Source organism: Microtus pennsylvanicus, chromosome 6, assembly GCF_037038515.1.
Source record: "Microtus pennsylvanicus isolate mMicPen1 chromosome 6, mMicPen1.hap1, whole genome shotgun sequence".
NCBI classification, from domain to species: Eukaryota; Metazoa; Chordata; class Mammalia; order Rodentia; family Cricetidae; genus Microtus; species Microtus pennsylvanicus.
The window spans coordinates 107126514-107140381 of record NC_134584.1 but is presented as its reverse complement, the minus strand read 5'-3'; the positions used below and the strand labels follow the sequence as shown (position 1 = coordinate 107140381).

The 13868-nt window shown below is 52.9% G+C and overlaps 2 protein-coding genes across 2 annotated transcripts; both read left to right on the top strand.

Moving 5' to 3' along the window:
- The first annotated feature begins 797 nt into the window (after positions 1-797).
- Positions 798-8441, top strand: E2f4 (E2F transcription factor 4). Its single transcript, XM_075977194.1, has 10 exons — positions 798-1006; positions 1419-1528; positions 1652-1813; positions 2113-2156; positions 2971-3032; positions 3233-3530; positions 4113-4322; positions 7214-7261; positions 7470-7514; positions 7609-8441. Exons 1-10 carry the CDS (start codon positions 872-874, stop codon positions 7722-7724), a joined length of 1230 nt encoding a protein of 409 aa, XP_075833309.1. The 5' UTR covers positions 798-871; the 3' UTR covers positions 7725-8441.
- Positions 8442-8673: 232 nt separating this feature from the next.
- Positions 8674-13056, top strand: Elmo3 (engulfment and cell motility 3). The gene is made up of 20 exons (XM_075977192.1): positions 8674-8926; positions 9056-9096; positions 9191-9263; positions 9441-9491; positions 9694-9863; positions 9954-10053; positions 10138-10289; positions 10375-10453; positions 10530-10580; positions 10662-10784; positions 10871-11002; positions 11099-11200; positions 11298-11406; positions 11515-11651; positions 11731-11894; positions 11979-12091; positions 12177-12281; positions 12391-12473; positions 12561-12647; positions 12730-13056. Exons 1-20 carry the CDS (start codon positions 8849-8851, stop codon positions 12940-12942), a joined length of 2163 nt encoding a protein of 720 aa, XP_075833307.1. The 5' UTR covers positions 8674-8848; the 3' UTR covers positions 12943-13056.
- Positions 13057-13868: the final 812 nt, after the last annotated feature.

Below are 13868 nucleotides of genomic sequence, written 5' to 3'. Positions count from 1 at the left end.
GCACTAGCTGCTCTTGCAGAGGACAGAGGTTCAATTCCCAGCCCCTACATGGCAACTCACAACTGCCTGTTAACTCCAGCTCTACACATGTGCACAAACCCCCACACAGACACACACATATACAAATAATAAAAAGAAAATAAAAACCTTAAAAACAAATGAGACTTGCAAACACACAGTTCTTCCTATCTGTCAGGAACTGCCTTAAAGATTTTCCTTATATTCCGACAGAGGCAAATACCTTTGCAAGGGCTGAGAAGTGGTTGTGAACAAGACTCGTGACCTCTGAACTGTATGGAGGCCGGAGGAAAATGATGCTGGAACTAAAGAAGAGGAGCAGAGATGGAAGAAGTGGGCAGGCTAGATATAGTTAGTTAGTGCTTGCTGGTTTGGCAAGAACTAAAGAAGGCAGGGATGATCTCAAAACAGTAAGAAAGCCTTCGGAGTAGTTTTAAGTTAATAGGCCTAGCTTATCAGGCGGTATGGCCTCCCTTCCCTAGATGGGGGTTCGGGCAGTTAGTTTAAAGGCACATTAGCAAGTAAGATTTGGTCGTTCTCTCTTCTCTACTGCTCACTGACAATCCCGGCCGGGCCCCTGCCACTTCCTTCTATACAATTTGTTATGTCTACTAGCGGTCCTAGGAGAGTCTTTCGTCTTCTTGGCTAATGGTACATTTGCTGATGGTCCCCGAGGTTTTACGTCTAGCTCTGCAGACAGGAATTGCACCAGTTACCCTGGGAGGGCGCGAGACGGAAGCGGAAGCAGTGGTGATAGCTCCGGTGGCCCGGCGACTAAGAACGGAAGCGGAAGTGGCGCCGCCGCCGGCCTGGCCTGGCCTGGCTAAGGGGAGGCGGAGGGCGGGCGGGCGCGATGGCGGAGGCCGGGCCACAGGCGCCGCCGCCCCCGGGTACTCCAAGCAGGCATGAGAAGAGTCTGGGGCTTCTCACCACCAAGTTCGTGTCGCTTCTGCAGGAAGCCAAGGACGGCGTGCTTGACCTCAAGCTGGTGCGGCCCGGGCTGAGGGGCGACCGGGGAGATGGTGGACCAGGCCTGGACCAGTAGCGGGAACCGCAGTTCTACCCCCTAAGTCCCCCAACAGCCGGCCGCCAGCCGTGTGTTTTCTCACGGGCGAGAGGCGGGAGGCTGTTTTCATTCGCTCAAGCCATAGAGCGTGAGCTCTGAGTCTGAGTCGGGGCTGCAGGTGCTGGTCCTCGTGGCCCTTCATGGCTAGCACAGGGAAACGAGCGTCAGAATATCAGAACACAACTAAGCCAAGACTCTTCCCCAACACACTGCTGGAGTGGCTGGAGGGAACTCCAGGGGTGGCGCACAAGACTTACCCCCATCCCAGACTATAGGTATCGGGGTGCACCCTTAAGAGTGGCGCTAGCGTTCTCCATTCTCTTCTGCTTGCCAGGCAGCCGACACTCTCGCTGTGCGCCAGAAACGGCGGATTTACGACATCACCAACGTGTTGGAAGGTATTGGTTTGATCGAGAAAAAGTCCAAGAACAGCATCCAGTGGAAGTGAGTAGGGATGTTAGGGAGGGCAGAAGTGTCCGGCATGGGAGGGTGGTTGTAGGAGTGAGCAGAGGTATGGGACCCAGAGTTCTCAGCAGGTCCTCTCAGTCTCTCATTCCTCCGGTTCAGGGGTGTGGGACCCGGTTGCAATACCCGGGAGATTGCCGACAAGCTGATTGAGCTCAAGGCAGAGATCAAGGAGCTGCAGCAGCGGGAGCAAGAGCTTGACCAGCACAAGGTGTGGGTGCAGCAGAGCATCCGGAATGTCACAGAGGACGTCCAGAACAGCTGATATCCTCTGGCAGGCCCTGCTCTGGGGAGTGGGCAAGGGACCCTCAGCCGGCTTTGCCCTGTGGGGCGCTGGGCTCTGTCCCTCTCGGGAGAGTGATCCTGCAGCCCCTGGTTGGATTCAGACTTGAGGCTCCCTTCTCTTCCAACCTTAGCCCATGATCCTTACCCACTTGGGCCCCAGGTTCCAGAACTTCCTCTGAGGGCTTGTGTGTCAGACAGCTGCTAAAACATTGGGTCTTCTGTGGTCTGCCGTCTGGCACAATAAGAAAGGCACCCACTGTTCTCCTTAACCCCCACACCTTGGCCTACGTGACCCACGAAGACATCTGCAGATGCTTTGCTGGTGAGCAGAGCCTGGGGAAGGGGAGACGAGGGTGGGGCTGAGCATCAGGTTCCGTGCTCAGGGAGAAGTTCCATCTCCTAAGAGAGTTCCTGGTACCTGCTTAAAGAGAAGCCAGGCAGCATCTCCATTTGAGAGCCACTGAAACTCTGGAGAGACCAGCAACACTGAGGGTACAAGCGTCCGGTGTGTCCCTGGGTTTGCTTCTTAGACATGACAGAGGCACAGAGAAAAAGTGGAATGTATATGTTTGTGCACTAGGGCCAGCGGCATCCATTTCCAATCTGTAGTTAATTCAGTTGCATTGTGTATATAGGAGCTATTCCTTTTTATATTCCGTCTTGTATCTTGGTCTTGGGAAAACTTGGTTAAATGTGTTTTCAAGGATCAACATATTTGAGAAGTGAAGTGCTACCTGTCGCTAATGACCTCACTCAGAATGTAATTGTACTTGAATCCCAGCACTTGGAGGTAGAGGAGGCAGATCTGAGTTGGAGGTCAGCCTGGTCTACATTGCAAGTTAATAGCCAGAGCTATTAACACAAAGAAACCATGCTTTGAAAAAACAAACAAAAAAAGACTCTGTCTCAAAAGGAAGGAAAAAAAGAAGCATGTTTGCACTGGATTTTCTGGTTACTGAGCATGAGTTTTTTGGGAGAGAAGCGTTTTAGCCCTGCCCAGCACTTTGGGATGGTAGAGGCTTAATACTCAGTTTCCTAGAGACTGTGGCTTCCTGTTTTGCTCCAGTGAACAGACACTTCCTTTCCTAGCTCAGATTGAGCTCCTGGGCCCTGACCCATTCCCCTTGTGGTTCTAGGAGACACCCTCCTTGCCATCCGGGCCCCATCAGGCACCAGCCTAGAGGTGCCCATCCCAGAGGTAGGTGCTCATCCCTTGAGGCGGTGTCAACTGAGGGCGGATGCTGGCTGTGGAGCTTGATAAGTTCTGGGTGGGGCAGGTAGGGGGAGGCCTGGAGTTGGGGGCTTATCTAGGTGGATTGGCAGACAGTCTGGCTCTCACCCAGCAAGCCATGGCTGCTTGCAATTTTACTTGTTCCCCATCTTGTGCACCACCTCCAGGGTCTCAATGGTCAGAAGAAGTACCAGATTCACTTGAAGAGCGTGAGCGGCCCCATCGAGGTGTTGCTAGTGAACAAGGAGGCATGGAGTTCGCCACCTGTAGCGGTGCCTGTACCCCCTCCTGAGGATCTGCTCCAGAGTCCACCTGCTGTTTCTACTCCTCCACCTCTGCCCAAACCTGCCTTAGCTCAGCCCCAGGAAACCTCTCGTCCATGCAGTCCCCAGCTAACTACCCCCGCTCCTGTTCTTGGCAGCACTGAAGTCTCAGAGGTGGCAGGCCAGACAGCTGAGATTGCAGGTGAGACTCGTGGTAAGATGTAATGAGTTATTCTGGAGCCCACAAGAAGGTGTCTGTGTTGTGAAGTACCGTCCTAAGAATCGGAATAGGCTGCTGGGTCCCTGCTTAACTTTCCTTGTGAATATGCCCTTTTAAATTACTTTTTTCATTTATTTATTTTTGAGGGGGAGGCATGCACAACATACACGTGGAGATCAGGTCAGATGGCAACTTGAGAGACTGGTTCTCTCCTTTAATACGGCAGAGCTCAGGTTATCAGGTTTATCCACAAGTCTCATTACTCACTGAGCCATTTCAGTTGCCCTGAATATGCCCTTTCTAACAAGGAAGCTTTGACTGTGTAAGGAGTTTTAGTAGGCAAGTTTATCCCAAATTAGACAGTATCCAGTGGGTCCCTCCTCCAGGACCTTTGCTCTATCTTCAGTGATCTTTTCTAGATTGCGTCTTGTAGCTAGTGGTGGCTAATTCTCTTTAGGTTTGTGTATCAGCATTGTGGTCGTCCTGGCCATAACATCTAGCCTAGCCAAGCTCTAGGGTCCATTTCCTGACTCCATGTGATTGAGTTTGGGGATGTGGTTGCAGTGAGTGGTGGCCCTGGAACTGAAAACAAGGACAGTGGTGAGCTCAGCTCACTCCCGCTGGGCCTGACAACACTGGACACTCGGCCTCTGCAGTCTTCTGCCCTCCTGGACAGCAGCAGCAGTAGCAGCAGCAGCAGTAGCAGCAGCAGCAGTTCATCTGGACCCAACCCTTCTACCTCCTTTGAGCCCATCAAGGCAGACCCCACAGGTGGTGAGTACTTCCTGAGGGGCGAGGGCCAGCAGGGAAAGTCAGCTCAGTGCTGTATCAAACACACAGCTGGGAAATGCCCTTCCTTCTGACCCCTCTTCTCTGCCACCCAGACAAGGGCGTCCAGTCTCAGGTCAGGGCTGGTGCCTTTGCCCCCTCCCTAGAACTTCAGTCACTGAGCCTCACTAATTGAGATTTGCTGCTCTGTGCTCCCCTTGCCATTCGTGTTTCCTTGTCTAGATGCCTTTAACAAGCACTCCATGTTCACCTTGAGTCTGCCTCCTAATCACACAGTGCTGCTCCTAAAGGATCTAAGTCTGGTGCTTTCTTGGTCCCTGCTGATGCTCTTTCCTCCTCTGTCTTTACTCTCAGCTCTTGGCTTTTCTGTATCACTGGCTTAAACATTGGTACTTCCCATATCACACCTGGAGAGGGCCTCAGCTCTAGGGAGCTGATAATGGGTTTCAGCCTCTACATAGTCCAGGTATTTTACTCAGTCTCCACATCTCTATGTCTGACGTCCATCTTCTGCATCCCTGGTGGACACCTCCTTCTTGCATGTCTTCAGCTGAACTTATCCACCCTGCTCCCAGCTTGACTTTCAAGTTCCGTGTGGACTCTTATCCCAGACTTGAGACACCTCTGTCACCTCAGTTCCTGGTCCCTCTGCTGCCCACCTTACCTTGCCTAGGTAAGGTCTGTGAAGCAGATCTTCTCATCCCTCTCGCATCCTCAGCACCCAGATAACTGTGAGCCATCTTCACTCGAGATTTATAGTCTTTCTTTCCTTTAAAACTTTTTTAAAAAATTTTTTTTGTAATTTCATGCACATATTCAATGTGTTTTTTTAATTGTTGTCTTTTTGAGACAGGGTCTCTATGTAGCTGCGGCTCTCCTGGAACTTGTTATGTAGACCAGGTGGCCTCTGCATCCCGAGTGCTAGGAAGGAAGGTGTGTGCCACCACACCCAGTTCTATGTAGTGTACTTTGATCATTTTCAACCCGGATCTCCCCCTTCATTCTCCTAGTTCTTCCTCTTCCATTTTCATCTCTTTTATAACCCATTCATTCTAGTTAGTGCTACATGCAAGCACAGATCCAAAGAAAATGACTCCCCCTTTCCCAGATAGTTGGCTGGCTTGATCTCATGTAGGTAACCATAGCTGCTAGTGAATTCACGAATACCGTGGCATTGTTAAATTCATGACCGGCATTCACAGCACTTTTGCATCCCATGACGTGTACGTTCCTCCCATACCTCCTTTAGCAGTGTTCCCTGAACACTGGGCTGAGCACTCTACCGGTTCTCAGTACTTTGATGAGCTACGAGCATGGACTCCTGCTGCCCATTTTTTCTGATCAACATAGAAGCATAAAAGTTTAGGAGATGATTTGATGATATGCCTATTTAGCCACGCAATAGGAGTAAGTTCCCCGCCTACGAGCTATGATCTCTCCAGCCATGGGCCTTTGACAAGGTTTACAGTACCAGGCATGAACTACTTTCTATGGAACTGGCTTCAGATCTAAGCAAAAGGGGCTTGGTTACCCCCATAAGAGTTATGCCCTGGTAGGCTGGTATTATACCACGTAGGGGCTATTGCCTGGTAAACCAATTAAAAGCATCCTTTTCTTTACTCTTACTAATGGAATGGCCTTTCTTCAATGCAGTCCTGACTGGTATTTCTCAGTTTGTAAGTATGCCTGGGATATTGCTCAGTGGTAGAGTGCTTGCTAAGCATGTATGAAGACGTGTGTCATCACCAACACCACAGAGAACAGGGATGGAGAGGTTGTGCACATCTGCTCTTCCATGGGGTTGGTTCTTTTCATCCACCTTAATGTGGGCTCCAGAGATTGGAGTTAGACAGTCGTGCTTTAAGACAAGCACTGGGATTCACTCAACTATCTCACTGGCCTCCCAAAATCTGTTTAAAATTATTTGTATGTTGGGCAGTGATGGTGGTGCACACTTTGAATCCCAGCATTTGGGAGGAAGAGGCAGGCGGATCTCTGTGAGATTCAGGCCAGCCTGGTCTACAGAGTGAGTTCCAGGACAGCCAAGGCTACACAGAGAAACCCTGTCTCAAAAAAAAAAAAAAAAAAAAAAACCAAAGAGAGAGGATGTGTGTGCCCTGCCCTCGGAGACCAGAAGAGGGCATTGGATCCCCTGGAACTAGAATTACAGGAGGTTGTGAACTGCCTGGTGTGGGCGCTAGAAACCAAACTCAGGTCCTCTGGAAGAGCAGGAAGCCCTCTTAACCACTAAGCCGCCTCTCCAGCCCTAACAACCATCATGGTCTGCTCAGGTTTCTTTTCCTTTCAATTCCCATATGTGTCCTCCCGGTCAGAGGTCTGAAGTAGGTTCATCACACCAGCACTGCCCTCTGTCAACATGTTTTCTTGTCCCAGCCCAGAGCAGGTACCCAGGAAGGGCTGGAGTGGATGGGGACTCTTCTCTCAGAGAAGGTGTGCACCCACAGCTCAGAAAGCAATTGGAGTTTTGCAGTGTATCTTGAGTTTTGTTTTGTTGTTTTTTGAGACAGGGTTTCTCTATAACAATCCTGGCTGTCCTGGGACCAGGCTGGCCTCGAACTTAAGAGAGATCCACCTGTCTCTGCCTCCCAAGTGCTGGAATTAAAGGCATGCACCATCACCCCCCGGCATGTCTCTGAATTAGAATGGCTGTACTTGTCACCTGCACTGGGCCTTTGGTAGCCTTGGCTCAGCACTGAGGAATTTAGGTCAGCAGACAAGACACCCATTCCTCGGTAGGACCAACATTTCCTCAGCTGTGTGGAGTTCTGGGGCTTAATGATTCATGACCTGAAGAAAGCTGGACTATAGTAGGACCCAACTGAACCTCCTTTGAGCTTAGTTTTTTTCTTTTTCAGTCCTGGATCTCCCCAAAGAGCTGTCAGAAATTTTCGACCCCACACGAGGTAGGCTGTGTTCCTCCTTTGGAATGGATGTAGGGGAGTAAGGAACATAATTTTGAGTTCTCTTCTAAGGATGGTGTTGTTCTGGGTATCCTAAAAAAAAGGATGAGGCTCCTTCCTAGTGGATGTGTGGGGTGGGGATTTTCGTCTATGGAGTTTGGTAGGTGGAGAGGTGAGAGCCAGAATCTGAGTGAATTGTGTTCATTCCCAGAGTGCATGAGCTCCGAGCTGCTGGAGGAATTGATGTCTTCAGAAGGTGGGTAGCCCAGGAAGATGGGGAGAGCTCTGAGCAGGGGGTGGGTGACTGCTGGGGGTTTTGGCCTAAGACCTCAACCTGATGCTCTCTGCAGTGTTTGCCCCCCTCCTCCGACTTTCTCCACCTCCCGGAGACCACGATTACATCTACAACCTGGACGAGAGTGAAGGTGTCTGTGATCTTTTTGATGTTCCTGTTCTCAACCTCTGACATGTCCTGTGCAGCTGCAACCCAGACTGTCTGGGCTGGGAGCCACTTAGGGACTGCCCCAACCCCCACCCCCCAGCTTGAGAGAGCCCCTGACTCTTGGCTTCCTCAGCCTTCCCCAGTTGCTCAGTTCCGGCCATGCCACCATGTCTCGCACTGGCACTTGTACTGTGCTAGCAGAGCAAGGGAGAGAGCTTAGCCCTCTCTACACAGAGCCCAAAATATTTGCCTTTTCTTTTCTGAAGCCGTCCTCAGCTGGGCACAGCTGCCACCCAGTGGCACATCTGCCCTGTTCCTATCAGCCACTCTTCTCCTAAGGAGGGAAAGCCGGTGAAGCTGGGTAGTTGCCAGCTGCCACTCTAACTTCCTTTACCCACCTGCTCACCCTGCAGCTTCTGAGCCTCTCATGTGTTCCTTTCTGCTGTGCCCTGAGTCCTGGATCTCCGCCTTGGTGGAGGGGGTTAACAAGGAATTGATGTGTCTAGCTAGGAATCTGGGTGGGCTGGTCCCTGAAGAGTGGCCCAGTCTCCTTCTACCCCATACTCCCTCCCTCCCTTCTGTTTATTCACTTACCCTCATCTAGAGCCATTTGCAGAGATTTAGAAAGATTTACAGTAACGAATGGATTCCTATATAAAGATTATTTTTATACTTTTTTCAGCAAAAGGAAATTGTAATATTTGTACAGCATCCAAGTGAATAAAGACATGCCTAAGGCTATCTCTGATCTGGTTCTTTGGGGCCCCTCCCCGGGACTGCTGGGTTGTAGCTAGGACTGGGTGGGTCACCTTACTGGAATGGGAGGTGTGGCCACTGTGTGGGAGCCTGCCCTCCCAGTCTCCACCGGCTGCACCTTGGCGAGGGGCGGGGCCAGGCCTTCTCAGTGGGGCGGAACGGGTCAGGGCAGGCTGGGTCCTACCCTCCTACCCCTGAGATTAACCCGGAACTAACAGGCTCCTTTGGGAAGGCCTCGGAGCCAGATCAAAAGTGGGAACCTGAACCGTGGATGCAGGCCACCGAAGCCAGACTTTAGACGGAGGGAAGTCCTCCTAGCCCGCAGACGAGGTGCACCCTCGGCGGGAGGTGGCACGTTTGTGCAAAGTGCCAGCGGCCACAGCAGCAGGACTATGGCGCCCAAGAGGAACGTGGTGAAGATCGCCGTTCAGAAGTCTGACGCCATCCCACAGCTTATCCAGCTAGACCAGGTCAATGGGACTGTCCGAAAGCCGCCTCCCACTTCTGGGTTGTTCCTCTTCCCTCGGCCAGCCCAGCCCACCCCTCTTTAAAGTCCCTCATCCCAACTCCTTACCCTAGAGTGACAACTCCACTTGCAGGCAAAGCCCCTGGCCACTGTGCTGAAGGAGGTGTGCGACGCGTAAGTGCCGCAGGCCCGGGCAAAGGTGGGGGAGGGCAGGGACAGGTGGGAGAGGCGACCCTGGACTTCCCTTGCTGAGCTTCCTGCCCCACAGGTGGAACGTGCCTCACTCCGAGAGCTATGCCCTGAAGTTCGCTGATGGGCACAAGAGATACATCACAGAGAATGTGAGCCCCCTCCTAGCCCCACACTACACAGGGTCCCTTTAACCCACCTGGGTTTGATTCAATATATTTATTCTCCCTGCTCTGAATGTGAGCTTTTACTGACCCCCCAACAGATGATCCAGTTGACCATTTCCCAGACCCCTCTTTAACTTGGCTCCTTTCTGCTGTTTCCTCCAGAACCGCACCGAGATCAAGAATGGAAGCATCCTGTGCCTCAGCACTGCCCCAGTAATGCCCCTTTCAACCCTCTCCTCCTCCTGCTCCGCTGGGTCCCTCTGCTGCCTAGGGGTCCCTTTACTGCCTAGTGGTCTCTGAGGCGAGTCTGGAGGCCCCAGCTCCTTAGTGCACCACCTAGTGGACACCCAGGCCCTCACACTTCCAGTAACATTCTTGTCTAACCACTTCAATCTCTCTCTACCGCTCCTGCTAGGACTTGGAGGCCCAGCAGCTGCTGGGTGGGCTGCAGAGTACAAATCGTGAAGTGTGCTATCAAGCCCTGAAAAACCTGGTCCCGCTGGCCTCAGACATGACCTTTGCCCAGGAGGTCATCAGCCGTGATGGGCTTCAGAAACTAAGCACCATCATCGAAAATGGGGATGAGTGAGCACAGGGCCGTCTGTGGTGGACTGGGGAACATAGCAGGACTTGGGAATCTTGATCTGATCCTACTCATCCCCATGTTCTCTGCAGCCTAGGGGAGATGCTGGCCCTTGGTCTAAGGGCTTTCCTGGAGCTCATGGAACATGGTGTGGTGTCCTGGGAGACACTCAGCATCCCCTTTGTCAGGAAGGTGTGTGTCCTCTTCCAGGGGCAGTGGAGCAGTGCCCGTATCCAGCCCTCATGTGTTGGCACTGACACCCTCTGTCCCTTACAGGTGGTATCTTACGTGAACATGAACCTGATGGACGCCTCTGTGCAGCCCTTGGCCCTCAGGCTGCTGGAGAGTGTGACTTTGAGCAGCCCTGCCCTGGGCCAGCTGGTGAAGAGTGAGGTGCCACTGGATAGGCTGCTGGTGCACCTGCAGGTGTAAGCCTCTAGGGTACAGAATGAACGGGAGAAGCAGAACTAGACTCCGGATGTACAGTTGAGCCTGCTCCTCTTCTCGCCGTAGGATGAACCAACAGCTGCAAACCAAGGCTATGGCACTGCTGACAGCCCTGCTGCAGGGGGCCAGCTCTGCTGAACGCCAGGTGAGTGCTCTGTCTGGGGTGCTGCTGTGCTCCAGCTAAGAGCAGAGTCCTCTAAACCCCTTCTCACCCACTGCAGCACATGCTTGACTACCTATGGCAGAGGAATCTTCGCCAGTTCATCTACAAGGTGGGACGGGACAGGCCCGGGAGACCCTCTCACCGGTCCTCCTTTCTCAGGGAGTCTTACTCAAGCCTGGCTGTCTTCCAGAACATTATCCACAGTGCAGCTCCCATGGGCGATGAGATGGCTCACCACCTGTATGTGCTGCAGGCTCTTACACTAGGGTTGCTGGAGCCACGCATGCGGACACCACTTGACCCCTACAGCCAGGTGCACAGAGGTACAAAGGCTGGAGGGTTCCCTAGAATCTTGTTTTGAGCCTGTGATCTTGACATGCTCCTCCCCATGGGCTTCAGGAACAGCGGGAGCAACTGCAGGCCCTGCGCCATGCAGCCTTTGAGCCAGAGGGGGAGTCCTCCGGCACAGGGCTGAGTGCTGACCGCCGCCGTTCTCTCTGTGTCCGAGAGTTCCGAAAGCTAGGCTTCTCTGTGAGTGACCCCTTCCTTAGTCCCCAAACTTCCACTCAGGCTGCAGTTATTCTAGGACCATGGCCCTTCCTAAGCTGCCTGCATTCCCATCTCTAGAACAGCAACCCAGCCCAGGACCTGGAGCGTGTGCCCCCCGGCCTGCTGGCCCTGGACAACATGCTCTACTTCTCCAGACATGCACCTAGTGCATACAGTCGAGTTAGTAACAGAATGGGGCACCGGGGGTGGCAGCAGCCCAGATGCATCAGGGCCTCCATGGAGATCCTGTTGCCGTTCTCTATTCCCACTGCCTTAGTTCGTGTTGGAGAACAGCAGCCGAGAGGACAAGCATGAGTGCCCCTTTGCCCAGAGCAGCATCCAGCTGACGGTGTTGCTGTGTGAGCTGCTCCACGTCGGGGAGCCTTGTGAGTTGAGCTAGATCCAGTGTATTTGGGGTCAGGGGACGGAAGGGCAGAGAGGGCCAGGGGCTGTAGACACTTTCTCCCTGAGCCCCTCCTGCCCCCCCTCTCCAGGCTCCGAGACCGCCCAGGACTTCTCACCCATGTTCTTCAGCCAAGACCATAGTTTCCATGAGCTCTTCTGTGTGGCTATCCAGCTGCTGAATAAGACCTGGAAGGAAATGCGGGCAACACAGGAGGATTTTGACAAGGTGGGTGGGGAGGAGGCAGCAAAGTGCTTCTGGAAAAGGGTCTTGAGCACAGGTCCTATACTGAGCTGTGAGGTCCTAGGTAATGCAAGTGGTTCGGGAGCAGCTAGCCCGGACGCTGGCACTGAAGCCCACCTCCCTGGAACTCTTCCGAACCAAAGTGAATGCTCTCACCTACGGGGAGGTGCTGAGGCTGCGGCAGACAGAACGTCTGCACCAGGAGGGCACTCTGGCCCCTCCTATACTGTGAGTCTCAGTCTCCACCTTCCCCATTGCCCTGTGGACCATGCTCCAGCTCACCCTGGTGAATGACTCCCACTCTCCATTCAGGGAGTTGCGGGAGAAGCTGAAGCCAGAGCTCATAAGCCTGATCCGCCAGCAGCGTTTGCTCCGACTCTGTGAGGGAATGCTCTTCCGCAAGATCAGCAGCCGGAGACGCCAGGGTCTCTGAATGGGCTAAAGGTGTGTGTGTGGGGGGTGTTTGTGTTCAGAGCCCCCCTCATCACTCCTCTCTTCCCTTTTCGGCAGACAAGCTGTGGTTCTGCTGTTTATCCCCCAACCATGAAGTACTGCAGTATGGGGATGTGGAGGAGGGTGCCAACCCACCCGCCCTGGAGAGTCTACCTGAGCAGCGTAAGGAGGGCAGGGCTTGGGCTCCTACACCTCTTCTCCCTCTCCCTAGATGCCCGTTATCTTGGGTCAGCCTTGGGCCATACTGGTCAGCCAAATCTTCTTTCTACAGTCCCTGTGGCAGACATCAGGGCACTCCTGGTGGGCAAGGACTGTCCCCATGTCCGGGAGAAAGGCTCTGGGAAACAGAACAAGGTGACTGCGGTAGGGTCAGAGGCTACGCCCCCCTCCTATCCCACTCTGCCTGTTCCCTATTCAGTGTCCTTGTTCCCACTCTCCTAGGACCTCTATGAGTTGGCTTTCTCCATCAGCTATGACCATGGGGAGGAAGAAGCATTCCTGAACTTCATTGCCCCCTCCAAGCGGGATGTAAGTTTCTGGGCTGCACTGTTGGGTAGATGGGCAGAGGGAACAGAGAAGCAGGCACTGAGTTGGCCCTGTTCATCCCTAGTTCTACCTGTGGACAGATGGGCTAAATGCCCTGCTGGGCAGCACCATGGGCAGTGAGCAGACTCGGCTAGACCTGGAGCAGCTGCTTACTATGGAGACCAAGTTGCGCTTGTTGGAACTGGAGAATGTGCCCATTCCCGAGCAGCCTCCCCCAGTACCCCCGCCCCCTACCAACTTTAACTTCTGCTATGACTTCAGCATCACTGAGCCTTGACTGAAGTTGGCCATGGGCCACAATGGTGCTGCTGTAGCAACCACAAAGAGGGGTGGAAGTCACAGACAACCTGACCAGCAAAGCCTCTAGCAAAAATAAAATTAGCTTGACTTGTAAGTATGTGTCCAATCAGCTCTGAACCTGTGGGCCAAGGCTGTTGATAAACACAGGTATGAATGATGTAAGGGGCACCAGGTAAGACCACGTGCTCAGGACAGCTAGCTGCCTTTGGAAGGCCTGTGTTGGGTGGAAACAGGTAAGAACTATTGCCCTTCTTGAAATAAGTCCTTAGCGTCCCCAGTTCTGGACATGAAGAGAGGGATGACCTGCCATCTGAGGTAGCAGCCAAAGGAGAGACCGGAATGTGGGCCAACTGAGAAGTATCAGGGCAGGACACACTGCCCCAGATGGATACCTTCCTAGGCAAAAGCAACAGCGTCTGTCTGGAAGCCATGCTTTCAGAAGGCTCCCGACAGTCGGCCCTCATTCCCAAGACTGCTTGGCCCTGCCCTTGTTCTATGTAGGATGTGGAAACCTTTGGTGAGAGGCACGAGGGAGAGACGCACAGCTGAAGAAGGCTGTTAAGTCCAAAGGGGTAATCTGCACAGAGAATCATGATCTAACCATGATTATATGTGAGGTGGTCACAGACAAGCCAGAGTCTGTGTGGGCAGAAGTGCTGAGACATGGTGGGTCCAGCTGGAGTCTCAAACTCCAAGCCCCTAAGACAAATAATTCAGCAATCCAGGGGCCCTAGAGGGTAGGCTGAAAGCTACCACTACCCTGAATTACTTCTATATGCCATTCATAGCTCCTCAAATACTATGCTTAACATGCTCTTCACCAACACTGTGCCTTAAAATTGATTAAATGGCATTTCCTTTGGAAAAAAATGCTAGCAAAACACTTGGCCCTGGGGGGAAAGC